The 13,862-nt window shown below is 44.4% G+C and overlaps 1 protein-coding gene across 2 annotated transcripts in view; it reads left to right on the top strand.

Moving 5' to 3' along the window:
- The first annotated feature begins 3,994 nt into the window (after positions 1 to 3,994).
- The window catches only part of LOC140200288 (ferroxidase HEPHL1-like), a 79,048-nt gene continuing 69,180 nt past the window's right edge, over positions 3,995 to 13,862 (top strand). For both annotated transcript variants that reach the window (XM_072263392.1, XM_072263391.1), the window contains exon 1: positions 3,995 to 4,237. In XM_072263392.1, the coding sequence (XP_072119493.1) occupies positions 4,086 to 4,237 (152 nt within the window). In that variant the 5' untranslated portion in view covers positions 3,995 to 4,085. The remainder of the gene's footprint in view (positions 4,238 to 13,862) is intronic.

Consider the following 13,862-nt stretch of genomic DNA (forward strand, 5'->3'; position numbering starts at 1 on the left):
AAAAGTCTCTTAAAAGACCCTATTGTTTCCAACTCCACCACCGCCGGCAGCCCATTCCACACACTCACCACTCTCTGCGTAAAAAACTTAGCCCTGACATCTCCTCTGTACTTACTCCCAAGCACCTTAAACCTGTGCCGTCTTGTGGCAGCCATTTCAGCCCTGGGAAAAAGCTTCTGACTATCCACACGATCAATGCCTCTCATCATCTTATACACCTCTGTCAGGTCATCTCTCATCCTCCATCGCTCCAAGGAGAAAAGGTCGAGTTCACTCAACCTGTTTTCATAAGGCATGCTCCCCAATCCAGGCAATATCCTTGTAAATCTCCTTGGCACCCTTTCTACGGTTTCCAGATCCTTCCTGTAGTGAGGCCACCAGAACTGAGCACAGTACTCCAAGTGGGGTCTGACCAGGGTCTTATATAGCTGCAACATTACCTCTCGGCTCCTAAATATCACCTGTCTACAACCACTCTTTGCCTTCTGTGGGCAAGCCAGTTCTGGATCCACAAAGCAATGTCCCCTTTGATCCTATGCCTGCTTACTTTCTCAGTAAGTCTTGCATGGGGTACCTTATCAAATGCTTTGCTGAAATCCATATACATTGCATCTACTGCTCTTCCTTCATCAATGTGCTTAGTCATATCTTCAAAAAAATTCAGTCGGGCTCGTAAGGCAAGGACCTGCCCTTGACAAAGCCATGCTGACTATTCTTAATCATATTATGCCTCTCCAAATGTTCATAAATCCTGCCTCTCTGGATCTTCTCCATCAACTTACCAACACTGAAGTAAGACTCACTGGTCTATAACTTCCTGGGCTATCTCTACTCCCTTTCTTGAATGAGGGAACAACACCTGCAACCCTCCAATCCTCCGGAACCTCTCTCGACTCCACTGATGATTCAAAAATCATCGCCGGGGGCTCAGCAATCTCCTCCCTCGCCTCCCACAGTAGCCTGGGGTACATCTCATCTGGTCCCGGCGACTTATCCAACTTGATTCTTTCCAAAATCTCCAGCATATCCTCCTTCTTAATATCTACATGCTCAAGCTTTTCAGTCTGCTGCAAGTCATCACTACAATCATCAAGATCCTCTTCCATAGTGAATACTGAAGTAAAGTATTCATTATATACCTCTGCTATTTTCTCTGGTTCCATACACACTTTCCCACTGTCACACTTGATAGGTCCTATTCTTTCACGCCTTATCCTCTTGCTCTTCATCTACTTGTAGAATGCCTTGGGGTTTTCCATAATCCTGCCTGCCAAGGCCTTCTCATGGCCCCTTCTGGCTCTCCTAATTTTCTTCTTAAGCTCCTTTCTGTTAGCCTTATAATCTTCTAGATCTTTAACATTTCCTAGCTCTCTGAACCTTTTGTAAGCTTTTCTTTTCTTCTTGACTAGATTTACTACAGCCTTTGTACACCACAGTTCTTGTACCCTACCATAACTTCCCTGTCTCATTGGAACGTACCTATGCAGAACTCCACACAAGTATCCCCTGAACATTTGCCACATTTCTTCTGTACCTTTCCCTGAGAACATCTGTTCCCAATTTATGCTTCCAAGTTCCTGCCTGATAGCTTCATATTTCCCCTTATTCCAATTAAACGCTTTTCTAACTTGTCTGTTCCTATCTCTCTCCAATGCTATTGTAAAGGAGATAGAATTATGATCACTATCTCCAAAATGCTCTCCCACTGTGAGATCTGACACCTGACTAGGTTCATTTCCCAATACCAAATCGAGTACAGCCTCTCCTCTTGTAGGCTTATCTACATATTGTGTCAAGAAACCTTCTTGAACACACCAAACAAACTCCACCTGATCTAATCCCCTTGCTCTAGGGAGATGCCAATCGATATTTGGGAACATCCTCTCCACATCCATTCTATCAAGGCCCTTCACCATTTGATAGGCTTCAATTAGATCATCCCTCGTTCTTCTGAATTCTAGTGAATACAGACCCGGAGCCATCAAATGCTCTTCAAATGTCAAGCTATTCAATCCTGGAATCTTTTTTCGTGAACCTCCTTTGAACCTTCTCCAGTTTCAGTCCATCCTTTCTATGATAAGGGGCCCAAAACTGCTCACCATACTCAAAGTGAGGTCTCACCATGAAGCTTCAACAGCACGTCCTTGCTCTTGTATTCTAGTCCTCTTGAAATGAATGCTAACATGGTATTTGCCTTCCTCAGCACCGACTCAGCCTACAAAGTAACACCCAAGTCCTTTTGTACCTCAAATTATTGTATTTTCTCTCCATTTAGAAAATAGTCAGCCCTTTTATTTCTTCTACCAAAGTGCATGATCAAACAATGCCCGACACTGTATTCCATCTGCCACTTCTTTGCCCATTCTCCTAATCTAGATCCTTCCGTAGTCTCTCTACTTCCTCAAAACTACCTGCCCCCCCATCTATTTTCTATCATCTGCAAATATTGCAACAAAGCCATCAACTCCATCATCCAAATCATTGACATATAATGTAAGAAGAATTTGTCCTAACACAAATCTATGTGTAACACCACTAGTCACCAGCAGCCTATGAGAAAAGCCCCCCCTTATCCCACTCTTTGCCTCCTGCCGATTAGCCACTGCTTTAACCGTGCTAGAATCTTTCCTGTAATACCACGGGCACATAGCTTGTTAAGCAGCATCATGTGTGGCACCTTGTTAAAGGCCTTCTGAAAATCTAAGTCTATCTTGCTTGTTATTTCTTCAAAGAATTCTAACAGATTTGTCAGCAAGATTTTCCCTTTGGGAAACTATGCTGACCATGGCCTATTTTATCATGTGTCTCCAAGTACCCCAAACACATCCTTAACAATCAACTCCAACATCCTCAAACAACTGACTAACTGGCCTATAATCTTCCTTTCTTCTGCCTTTCTCCTTTATTGAAGAGTGGAGTGATATTTACAATTTTCCAGCCTTCCAGAACCATTCCAAAATCTAGTGAATCTTGAAAGATTGTCACTAATACCGCCACAATCTCTTCAGACACCTCTTTCAGAACTCTGGGGTGTACGCCATGTGGTCCAGGGGACTTATCTACCTTCGGATCTTTCAGTTTCCTAAGAACCTTCTTCCTAGTAATGGTAACTCCACACACTTCATGGCCCCTGACACCTGGAACTTCCACCATACTGCTAGCGTCTTCCACAGTGAAGACTAATGCAAAATATTATTCAGTTCATTTGCCATTTCCTTGTCCCCCACTACTACCTCTCCAGCATCGTTTTCCAGTGGTCCGATACCCACTCTCACCTCTCTTTTACACTTTATGTATCTGAAGAAATTTCTGCGATGCTCTTTAATAGTATTGGCTAGCTTACTTTTGTATTCCATCCTTACCTTCTTAATGACTCTTTTACTTACCTCCTGTTGGTATTTAAAAGCTTCCCAATCTTCTAACTTCCCACAATTTTTTGCTCTCTTATATGCCCTCTCTTTGGCTTTATGTTGGCATTGAATTCCCTTTTTAGCCACAGTTGCCTTTAGAATACTTCTCCCTCTTTGAAAGGTACTGGATATATCCTGTGCCTTCTGAATTTCTTCCAGGAATTCCAGCCAGTGCTGCCCTGCCGTCATCCCTGCGAGTCTGTTGGCGCTACAAGTTGTCTCACAGCTGCTTTGGTACACAGGCAGGTACACTAATGAAATGGCAGACATTTTACAATTGCATAACTTTTCACAATTAATATATTTTGAAAGGGAAAATGATAAAATTTAATAATAACTAAAGTCACATCTAATCCTGTATTAAAAATGTTTAATTTACCACATTACATGCAAGAAGATGAATTATATCACCACTTTCAACAAATCAAAGCCGTTGCATGATTGGTCAACAGGAAACTGACAACACATTGAAATAACCCACTCTAGCACATTCCATACTCCCTAGACAGAAGGATTGGCTGACCCTTCCAGGTGGCAGTCAATGCCTCACTAGTTTCAGACAGCCACATGACCCACTGACGCGAGGAAAGGGGACGAGCTTTCAGTGAGAGTTGGTTGAGTGTGGCTCTGGCGAAAGGAAGTTGTACTGTACAATGTTTCAGAGCAAGTGACAGCATGGGTCCTGTCCGTGTTCTTCTGTTCGTCAGTCTTTACGAGCTGGCAGATTCTGTCACCCGAGTTTATTACCTCGCAGTCAAAGAAGAGGTCTGGGACTACGCGCCCGCAAGAGAAAGCCATCTTCCAGCCCAGAACCTGGAACACGATAAGTATGTAGAAGATGGAATAAATGGAAACATTGTTAGATGCCGCGGAAAGGCAGCCGTTCGTCCTTGTAAACCCTTAGCCTTTTGCAACGTTATTTCTTCAAATCAGGAAACTGCTTTGTGTTTTTTTTCGGGTGAGCGTGTTTGCGGGATGGTTGTCACCCCCCCCCCCACCTTTTTGTTTACAAAAGCACGGCTAATCTTTGTGAAATTAAAGCGCCTATTATGTGTACGTGATAGCACGTTCTTTGAAAAGGTGCTCCGTGATAAGTGCTGCAATGTGTATGTTTAACGTTCTAGACCTTTATCGTGGACCTCCTTACAAATTTGCTTCAAATGTTAAGCCCCGATATGCCAATCATTTTATCACCCATCGTTTAAGCTTCCATACACATGCTAATACCTAATGCCTTACAAATTCAGCCCGTCCACACATTCTACCATGTATCTTCCCCCAAGCGCTGCCAGAGAAGTCCAAAGCATGTTCCGGGTTATATGTACCACCATCTAGGAACTTTTGCAAAAGAGACCATCTGTAATTTTAAAATAAAAGTTTGTTAAAATACAGTCCAATTCTATGACAATTGTATAATGGTCCAGCAGTGAAAAATGTTACTGTTAGGATGTGTATAAAGCTGTTGTTTTGAAGAACGTCCTAACAAAGGACAATACAGTCCAGAAATTCAATCATATGACACCACCTCAAACTGCACAATGCTGGGGAAAATAGAACTTTTTTTTCTGGAGTGAAACATGATTTCAGCTATTTTCAGACGGTGTTGTGTTACACAAGACTCTTCTAGTCATGAGCCATGCTTGTATTCCTGCTTTCTGAAATGGATTATTCCCATAGGAAACTCCCCTTGGAGCTCTGAAGGGAAGCTGGACCATATTGTCCAGTAAACGCCCTTCGATGTTGCTGCTGGAGCAACCTGGGTTTGTCAGTGCAGTGTAGAGCTGGAACCCCTACCAGACAAGTCCATTATACTTAGAGATCTACCACCAGTTTCCATCTCCAATCGGCCCTGTCCTGCCAGCACCCACTTTAGGACTGGTGTCCAACCTGCTCATGATTCGACAGTTTCCCGAGGCCCAGTCTCTTACCACCCATGATCCTATGATCTCCTTAACATAACCCATCACATTCCGCATTGCGGGCATAGTGCTTCACTTGACCACTCTTGTCTTAAGCCGGCTAACGCTACCGTTTCCACCCTCACAACAAAGCATCAGCGGCCCCTGGTATTCAGCCACCATCACATTGTAGATCATTAGTACCAGCATGGTATTCAGATGCTACCAACCCCTTCCCCTAAACTTGCAGTCACAGTCAACAATAGAAACTTAGTGATGATCTGCTGCTCCGTAATTATTTAAGCTTCAGTCTATCAGAATTTCTTGGTCAGCTTCCTAACTGTTTTGTATTTTGGAACAAAGTAATCACGAACGGGAATTGTACAAAAACATTTGACATTCAATTCTGTTTCTGAAACTGATCTGCAGTTTAGGATTTCTGAGATTACTCAATCGGTTTGTTCAAGTACATTCTTGCAACACACCTCACCATATTTGCACATTCTGTTGAGTCTGCTGCGTTCGTTCACCAGCAACTTTTATGTGTGCTGTTGAGTCTAACTCATTTTGAAAACGGATAGCTTTGCATTTACAGATACATTTTGTTGTATTCACTTCAGTTCTGTTTGCTAGTATATCACATTTTTTTGCATTTTAAAATTTTGATATGTAAATACAGGGAAAAAATTGAAATTGAGATTCAATTTAGTTTTGGAGATTTAGATTTTTGAATTAGAAAGGTTGTATAGGATCAGGAGTTCAGTAGCCATCGTGATGCTGACTGAAATGCCTTTTGGAAATTTAAAATATCCCAAAATGGCTGGTATTTATTGAAAGTTAAAGTTAGCTATTGCCTGAAAAATTATTTTAGAGAAGTAGTTTGTTTTCTTCTTGCAACCCTTCAGACGTCAATCAGGTGCACCACGGGGAATTATCTGTAAAAAGATATCCATATGAGACAGTGAGGGACTTGTTCAAAGGACAATGTGTGCTGCAAGGCAAGTTTACAGTTGTTCTCGTTGAAACAGTTACACACTGTCATCTGCAGTTCATAACATAAATACAATTTTATGTGGTTCTTATCCACAATCATACAGAGTTTTGATGAGACCATACTTGGAGTATTTTGTCTCGCTTTGCCATTGAGGGCATGCAATGGTGGGATTCCCATCTGAAGAGAAAACAGGTTGACTAGACTTGCATTAATAAAAATAAGAGATCTAATTGAAATGTAACGAATTTTTAGAGGCCAGGGGTCTAGAGCTACAAGTAACAGTTTCAGGATATATTAACAGAAATGTTTTCATCCAGAGAGCGTTGAACCCATGGGTGAAGACAATGGGAGCCAAGCCACTAAATACATCCAGTGTACACCTGTACACTTGCTCGTTAATGCAGATATCTAATCAGTCAATCATGTAGCAGCAACTCAATGCATAATGGCATGCGACGTGATCAAGATATTGTTCAGACCACATATCAGGATGGGAAGAAATGTGATCTAAGTGACTTTGACCATGGAATGTTTGTCAGTGCCAGACATTCTCAGATGCTGCTGAGATACTTAGTGATGGACGTCACCACCCTGAATGGTGGATGGCACTTTCTTGAGACACTACCTTCTAAAGATATTCTCGATAGTGGGGAGGGAGCTGGCTGAGTCTGTGACACTTTTCTTGGCTTTATCACACTTGCACAAATGTTGATTGCCTATCTCCTGGATAGATAGTTGGCAGCTTTTCTGTTGTTGAAAATGAAGCTCTTCTGTAGTTACGTAAGAAGCAAGCCAAATTATTACTTCTGTCATTTGGCTATGGCATGAACACAGATAACTTTCTTTAGTGTTAACCTCTACACTTCATCAGGGTGCACGGCCAGCAAAGTATTGCGATGTGTGAGACCTAATTATGTCTCAAACTTCCTGAAGTCATCACTGTTGAGCTGGTTCTTGCAAGTTTGTCATTGTGTTTGACTACTATTGTTAAAATGTTATTGATTGTGTTCAGGCACAGAAAGTGTTTCTGAAAACTGTACCTTTTCTTTAACAGTGGTATAATTTTCACAATTCCTTGTTGGGCTCTGTGTGTATTTTCTATAAGACTATCTGTTGGTGTGTGTGGGATGATAAAATGATCACAACGCACAAGGTTTGCCATAAGTGAGAAAACTCTGTACAGATCTTGTAAAGAATGTGCAGAATTCTAGGAGGGTTATGCTCCCTGGCCTGTTTCTACTTCTACAACTGAACTCTTGCCATGCACTCTAACAGCAAATTTAAAACTGCAAGAAGCAAGGTATTCCAGTCATGCACATCTGCTGATAGGATGTAGATAATGAATAACTATTCAGCCCTTGATACAAATGTGTTGCTTCATGCTAAGGTTATTGAACAAGGAACAAGCATCTCATCGTCACAATTATAAAGCTGCGGATAAAAAAGTGATAACCCCAAGTCATGGCCTTTTAGTAACATTGCTCCTCAGGTACTAGTAGTTTTCCTTAGATCGTTTTTCTATAGCCATTGTCAGTGCTCAGCCTGAACCCATTCAGGTGGGGAAAATAAGCTAACACTCACAGTGTAACACAACTCTAAACACTTTTAAAAAGTTTATTAAAACCAAATAACTGGCATAAATCGAGGCACAACTGCGCAGGTGCGTGGACATCAGCGAGTTAGACTAGTGGGAAGAATTTTAAAAAGACAGCTTAGAGCAGGCGCCAGAGGAGTGGGAGTCAGAGTAGGAGGGCTTTGGCTCAAAGGGGCTTCGGTGATAACGGGTCAAGGTGGGGTAAGTTACTTGTGAAGAATAGGAATAGGAAGTATGTCTGTGGGGCTGGTGTTCTGTACTGGGTGTCAGATGTGTTGAGCTGCTGCTCCTTAGGGACTGCATTAGGGAACTGGAGATGCAGCTCGATGACCTTCAACTGGTCAGGGAGTGAGGAGGTGATGGGGAGGAGCTATAGGCAGGTAGTCACACCGGGGCCTCGGGAGACAGGTAAGTAAGTAAACAGTCAGGAGAGGGAAGGGCAAGAGTCAGATACTAAAGATTACCCCAGTGACTGTACTCCTTGACAATAAGTACTCCTGTTTGAGTACTGTTGGGGGGGAATGACCTACCTAGGGGAAGCAACAGTGGCTGCACCTCTGGCACAGGGTCTGGCCCTGTGGCTCAGAAGGGTAGGGAAAGGAAGAGGAAGGCAGCAGTGATAGGGGACTCTATAGTTAGGGGGTCAGACAGGCAATTCTGTGGATGCAGGAAAGAAACACGGATGGTAGTTTGCCTCCCAGGTGCCAGGGTACAGGATGTTTTGATTGCATCCACAATATCCTGAAGTGGGAAGGTGAACAGCCAGAGGTCGTGGTACATATTGGTACCAATGACATAGGTAGAAAAAGGGAGGGGGTCCTGAAAACAGACTACCGGGAGTTTGGAAAGACGCTGAGAAGCAGAACCACAAGGGTAGTAATCTTGGGATTATTGCCTGTGTCATGTGACAGTGAGTATAGGAATAGAGTGAGGTGGAGGATAAATGTGTGGCTGAGGGATTGGAGCAGGGGGCAGGGATTCAGATTTTTGGATCATTGGGACCTCTTTTGGGGCAGGTGTGACCTGTACATAAAGGACGGGTTGCACTCGAATCTGAGGGGTCCAATATCCTGGCGAGGAGGTTTGCAAAGGCTATAGGGGAGAGTTTAAACTTGAATTACTGGGGGGCGGGGTGTAGGATCTGAACTGAAGAGACAGAGGAAGGGGCGGTTAGCTCACAAATAGAGAAAGCTTGTAGGCAGTGTGAAAGGGAGGATAGGCAGGTGATAGAGAAGGGATGTGCTCAGACTGATGGTTTAAGATATGTCTATTTTAATGCAAGGAGTATCATGAACAAAGCAGATGAGCTCAGAGCATGGATCAGTACTTGGAGCGATGATGTTGTGGCCATTACAGAGACCTGGATGGCTCAGGGGCAGGAATGGCTACTTAGAGTGCCAAACCTTAGATGTTTCAGAAAGGACGAGAAGGGATGTAAAAAAGGTGGGGACGTGACACTTCTGCGTCGAATCTACGCCGTAGGTATGGCATAGCTGTAGCCTGACGCGCACCTCCCCAAAAATGTAACTACGCGTCGCGGCGACACAGACTGCAACAACTGTGATTGGTCCACTTGGTAGCATCGCATATTCTCCTGCGCATTTCCAGTTGCTACTTCTCGTCAAGTCGTCAAATCTACCTGCCAACATCCAAAAGTATTTGAAATGCATTTCCTCATCCATGTCTCTCAGTGGTTGGACAAGCACAGAAAATTCACCTTCCTTCTGCCTCAATCCGTTCAGTGGTCGTACACACCATCTCCTCTGATGTCTTCTCTCTTTTCTACGTTGCAGTAATTTCAATAAAAGTAACTCTTGTTCAACATTTATTAGCTCCAACTCTAACATGATGCGCTCAGTTTCAGTCGCCATTGTTTAGTCATAGTCATACCTTATTGATCCCGGAGGAAATTGGTTTTCGTTACAGTTGCACCATAAGTAATAAATAGTAATAGAACCATAAATAGTTAAATAGTAATATGTAAATTATGCCTGTAAATTATGAAATAAGTCCAGGACCAGCCTATCGACTCAGGGTGTCTGACCCTCCAAGGGAAGAGTTGTAAAGTTTGATGGCCACAGGCAGGAATGACTTCCTATGACGCTCTGTGCTGCATCTCAGAGGAATGAGTCTCTGGCTGAATGTACTCCTGTGCCCACCCAGTACATTATGTAGTGGATGGGAGACATTGACCAAGATGGCATGCAACTTAGACAGCATCCTCTTTTCAGACACGACAGTGAGAGAGTCCAGTTCCATCCCTACAACATCACTGGCCTTACGAATGAGTTTGTTGATTCTGTTGGTGTCTGCTACCCTCAGCCTGCTGCCCCAGCACACAACAGCAAACATGATAGCACTGGCCACCATAGACTCGTAGAACATCCTCAGCATCGTCCGGCAGATGTTAAAGGACCTCAGTCTCCTCAGGAAATAGAGACGGCTCTGACCCTTCTTGTAGACAGCCTCAGTGTTCTTTGACCAGTCCAGTTTATTGTCAATTCGTATCCCCAGGTATTTGTAATCCTCCAGCATGTCCACACTGACCCCCTGGATGGAAACAGGGGTCACCGGTACCTTAGCTCTCCTCAGGTCTACCACCAGCTCCTTAGTCTTTTTCACATTAAGCTGCAGATAATTCTGCTCACACCATGTGTCAAAGTTTCCTACCGTCCCCCTGTACTCAACCCCATCTCCCTTGCTGATGCATCCAACTATGGCAGAGTCATCCGAAAACTTCTGAAGATGACAAGACTCTGTGCAGTAGTTGAAGTCCGAGGTGTAAATGGTGAAGAGAAAGGGAGACAAGACAGTCCCCTGTGGAGCCCCAGTGCTGCTGATCACTCTGTCGGACGCACAGTGTTGCAAGCACACGTACTGTGGTCTGCCAATCAGGTAATCAAGAACTCATGACACCAGGGAAGCATCCACCTGCATCGCTGTCAGCTTCTCCCCCAGCAGAGCGGGGCGGATGGTGTTGAACGCACTGGAGAAGACAAAAAACATGACCCTCACAGTACTCACTGGCTTGTCCAGGTGGGCGTAGACACGGTTCAGCAGGTAGACGATGGCATCCTCAACTCCTAGTTGGGGCTGGTAGGCGAACTGGAAGGGATCTAAGTGTGGTCTGACCATAGGCCGGAGCAGCTCCAGAACAAGTCTCTCCAAGTTCTTCATGATGTGGGAGGTCAATGCCACCGGTCTGTAGTCATTGAGGCCGCTGGGGCGCGGAGTCTTCGGCACAGGGACGAGGCAGGACGTCTTCCACAGTACAGGAACCCTCTGGAGCCTTAGGCTCATGTTGAATACATGGCAAAGTACTCCACATAGCTGAGGGGCACAGGCTTTGAGCACCCTGGTACTGACACCATCCAGTCCTGCAGCCTTGCTCGGGTTGAGACGTTCCAGCTGTCTTCTCACCTGTTCAGCTGTGAAGCCCACCATGGTGGTTTTGTGTGGGGGAGGGGTATAATCATGAGAGCAGGGTGGGGGACTGTGAGGAGGGGTAGGAGGGGAGAGTGGAATATGTGTTGGTTGGGGGCCGACAGCAGATGGCTCATGTGGGGGATGGGCAGGGGTCACAACGTCAAATCTGTTAAAGAACAGGTTAAGTTCGTTGGCCCTGTCCACACAAAGAAACTCAACACTGTGGCATAGAAACCCCATGGCCAACTAGTGTTTTGGCGGTGAATTACAGAGTGACGCAGACACACCAACGCACAAGTATAAATGCTCACAATGGCGTAGGCCACTTGCATAGGCTACGGCGTAGAGCCTACGCATAAGTATAAATCAGCCTATAGTGTCGTGGCTGCAGAAAAGGAGGAAGTCATGAGGGATTGTCTACTGAGTCTCTGTGGGTGGAAGTTAGAAACAAGAAGGAGTCAATAACTCTACTGGGTGTTTTATAGACCACCCAGTCATAACAGGGACATAGAGGAGCAAATAGGGAGACAGATTCTGGAATGGTGCAATAATAACAGGGTTCTTGTGATGGGAGATTTTAATTTCCCAAATATTGATTAGCATCTCCCTAGAGAGGGGTTTAGGTGGGGTGGAGTTTGTTAGGTGTGTTCAGGAAGGTTTCTTGACACCATGTAGATAAGCCTACAAGAGGAGAGGCTGTACTTGATCTGGTATTGGGAAATGAACTTGGTCAGGTGTCAGGTCTTTCAGTGGGAGAGCATTTTGGAGATAGTGATCATAATTCTATCTCCTTTACTATAGCATTGTACAGGTTAGAAAAGCATTTAATTGGAGTAAGGGGAAATATGAAGCCATCAGGCAGGAACTTGGAAGCATAAATTGGGAACAGATGTTCTCAGGGAAATGTACGGTAGAAATTGGCAAATGTTCAGGGGATATTTGCGTGGAGTTCTGCATAGGTATGTTCCAATGAGACAGGAAGGTTATGGTAGGGTACAGGAACCGTGGTGTACAAAGGCTGTTGAAAATCTAGTCAAGAAGAAAAGAAAAGCTTACGAAAGTTTCAAAAAACTAGGTAATGATAGAGATCTAGAAGATTATAAGGCGAGTGGAAGGAGCATAAAAATGAAATTAGGAGATCCAGAAGGGGCCATGAGAAGGACCTGGTGAGCAGGTTTAAGGAAAACCCCAAGGCATTCTACAGGTATGTGAAGAGCAGGAGGATAAGATATGAAAGAATGGGACCAATCAAGTGTGACAGTGGAAAAGTGTGTTTGGAACTGGAGGAGATAGCAGAGGTACATAATGAATACTTTGCTTCAGTATTCACTACAGAAAAGGATCTTGGTGATTGTAGGGATGACTTACAGTGGACTGAAAAGCTTGAGCATGTAGATATTAAGGAAGAAGACGTGCTGGAGCTTTTGGAAAGCATCAAGTTGGATAAGTCTCCAGGACTGGATGAGATGTACCCCAGGCTACTGTGGGAGGTGAACGAAGAGATTGCTGAGCCTCTGGTGATAATCTATGCATCGTCAATGGGGACGGGAGAGGTTCGGGAGGATTAGAGAGTTGCGGATGTTGTTCCCTTATTCAAGAAAGGGAGTAGGGATAGCCCATGAAATTATAGAGTGAGTCTTACTTCAGTGGTTGGTAAGTTGATGAAGAAGATCTTGAGAGGCAGGACTTATGAACATTTGGAGGGCCATAATATGTTTAGGAATAGCCAGCATGACTTTGTCAAAGGCAGGTCATGCCTTACGAGCCTGATTCACTAATTTTTGAGGTTGTGACTGAGCACATTGATGAAGGTAGAGCAGTAGATGCATTATATATGGATTTCAGCAAGGCACTTGATAAGGTACCCCATACAAGGCTCATTGAGAAGGTCAGAGGCATGGGATCCAAGGGGACCTTGCTTTGTGGATCCAGAATTTGGCTTGCACACAGAAGGCAAAGATTGGTTGTAGACAGGTGATATTCTGCATGAAGGTTGGTGACCAGTGGTGTGCCTCAGGGATCTGTTCTGGGACACTTTCTGTTCATGATTTTTATAAATGACCTGGATGAGGAAGTGGAAGGATGACACAAAGGTTGGGGGTGTTGTGGATAGTTGTGGAGGGCTGTCAGAGGTTACAGCAGGACATTGATAGGATGCAAAACTGGGCTGAGAAGTGGCAGATGGAGTTCAACCCAGATAAGTGTGAGGTGGTTCATTTTGGTAGGTCAGTCTGCAAGTCTGTGGTGGCCAGTGCGATCATATTTGTTGTTGTGTGCTGGGGCAGCAGGCTGAGCGTAGCAGACACCAACAGAATCAACAAACTCATTCATAAGGCCAGTGATGTTGTGGGGATGGAACTGGACTCTCTAACGGTGGTGTCTGAAAAGAGGATGCTGTTGAAGTTGCATGCCATCTTGGACAATGTCTCCCATCCAGTACATAATGGACTGGTTGGGCACAGGAGTACATTCAGCCAGAGACTCATTCCACCGAGATGCAACACAGAGCGTCATAGGAAGTCATTCCTGCCTGTGGCCAT

The sequence above is a fragment of the Mobula birostris genome, chromosome 7 (assembly GCF_030028105.1).
Source record: "Mobula birostris isolate sMobBir1 chromosome 7, sMobBir1.hap1, whole genome shotgun sequence".
NCBI lineage: Eukaryota > Metazoa > Chordata > Chondrichthyes > Myliobatiformes > Myliobatidae > Mobula > Mobula birostris.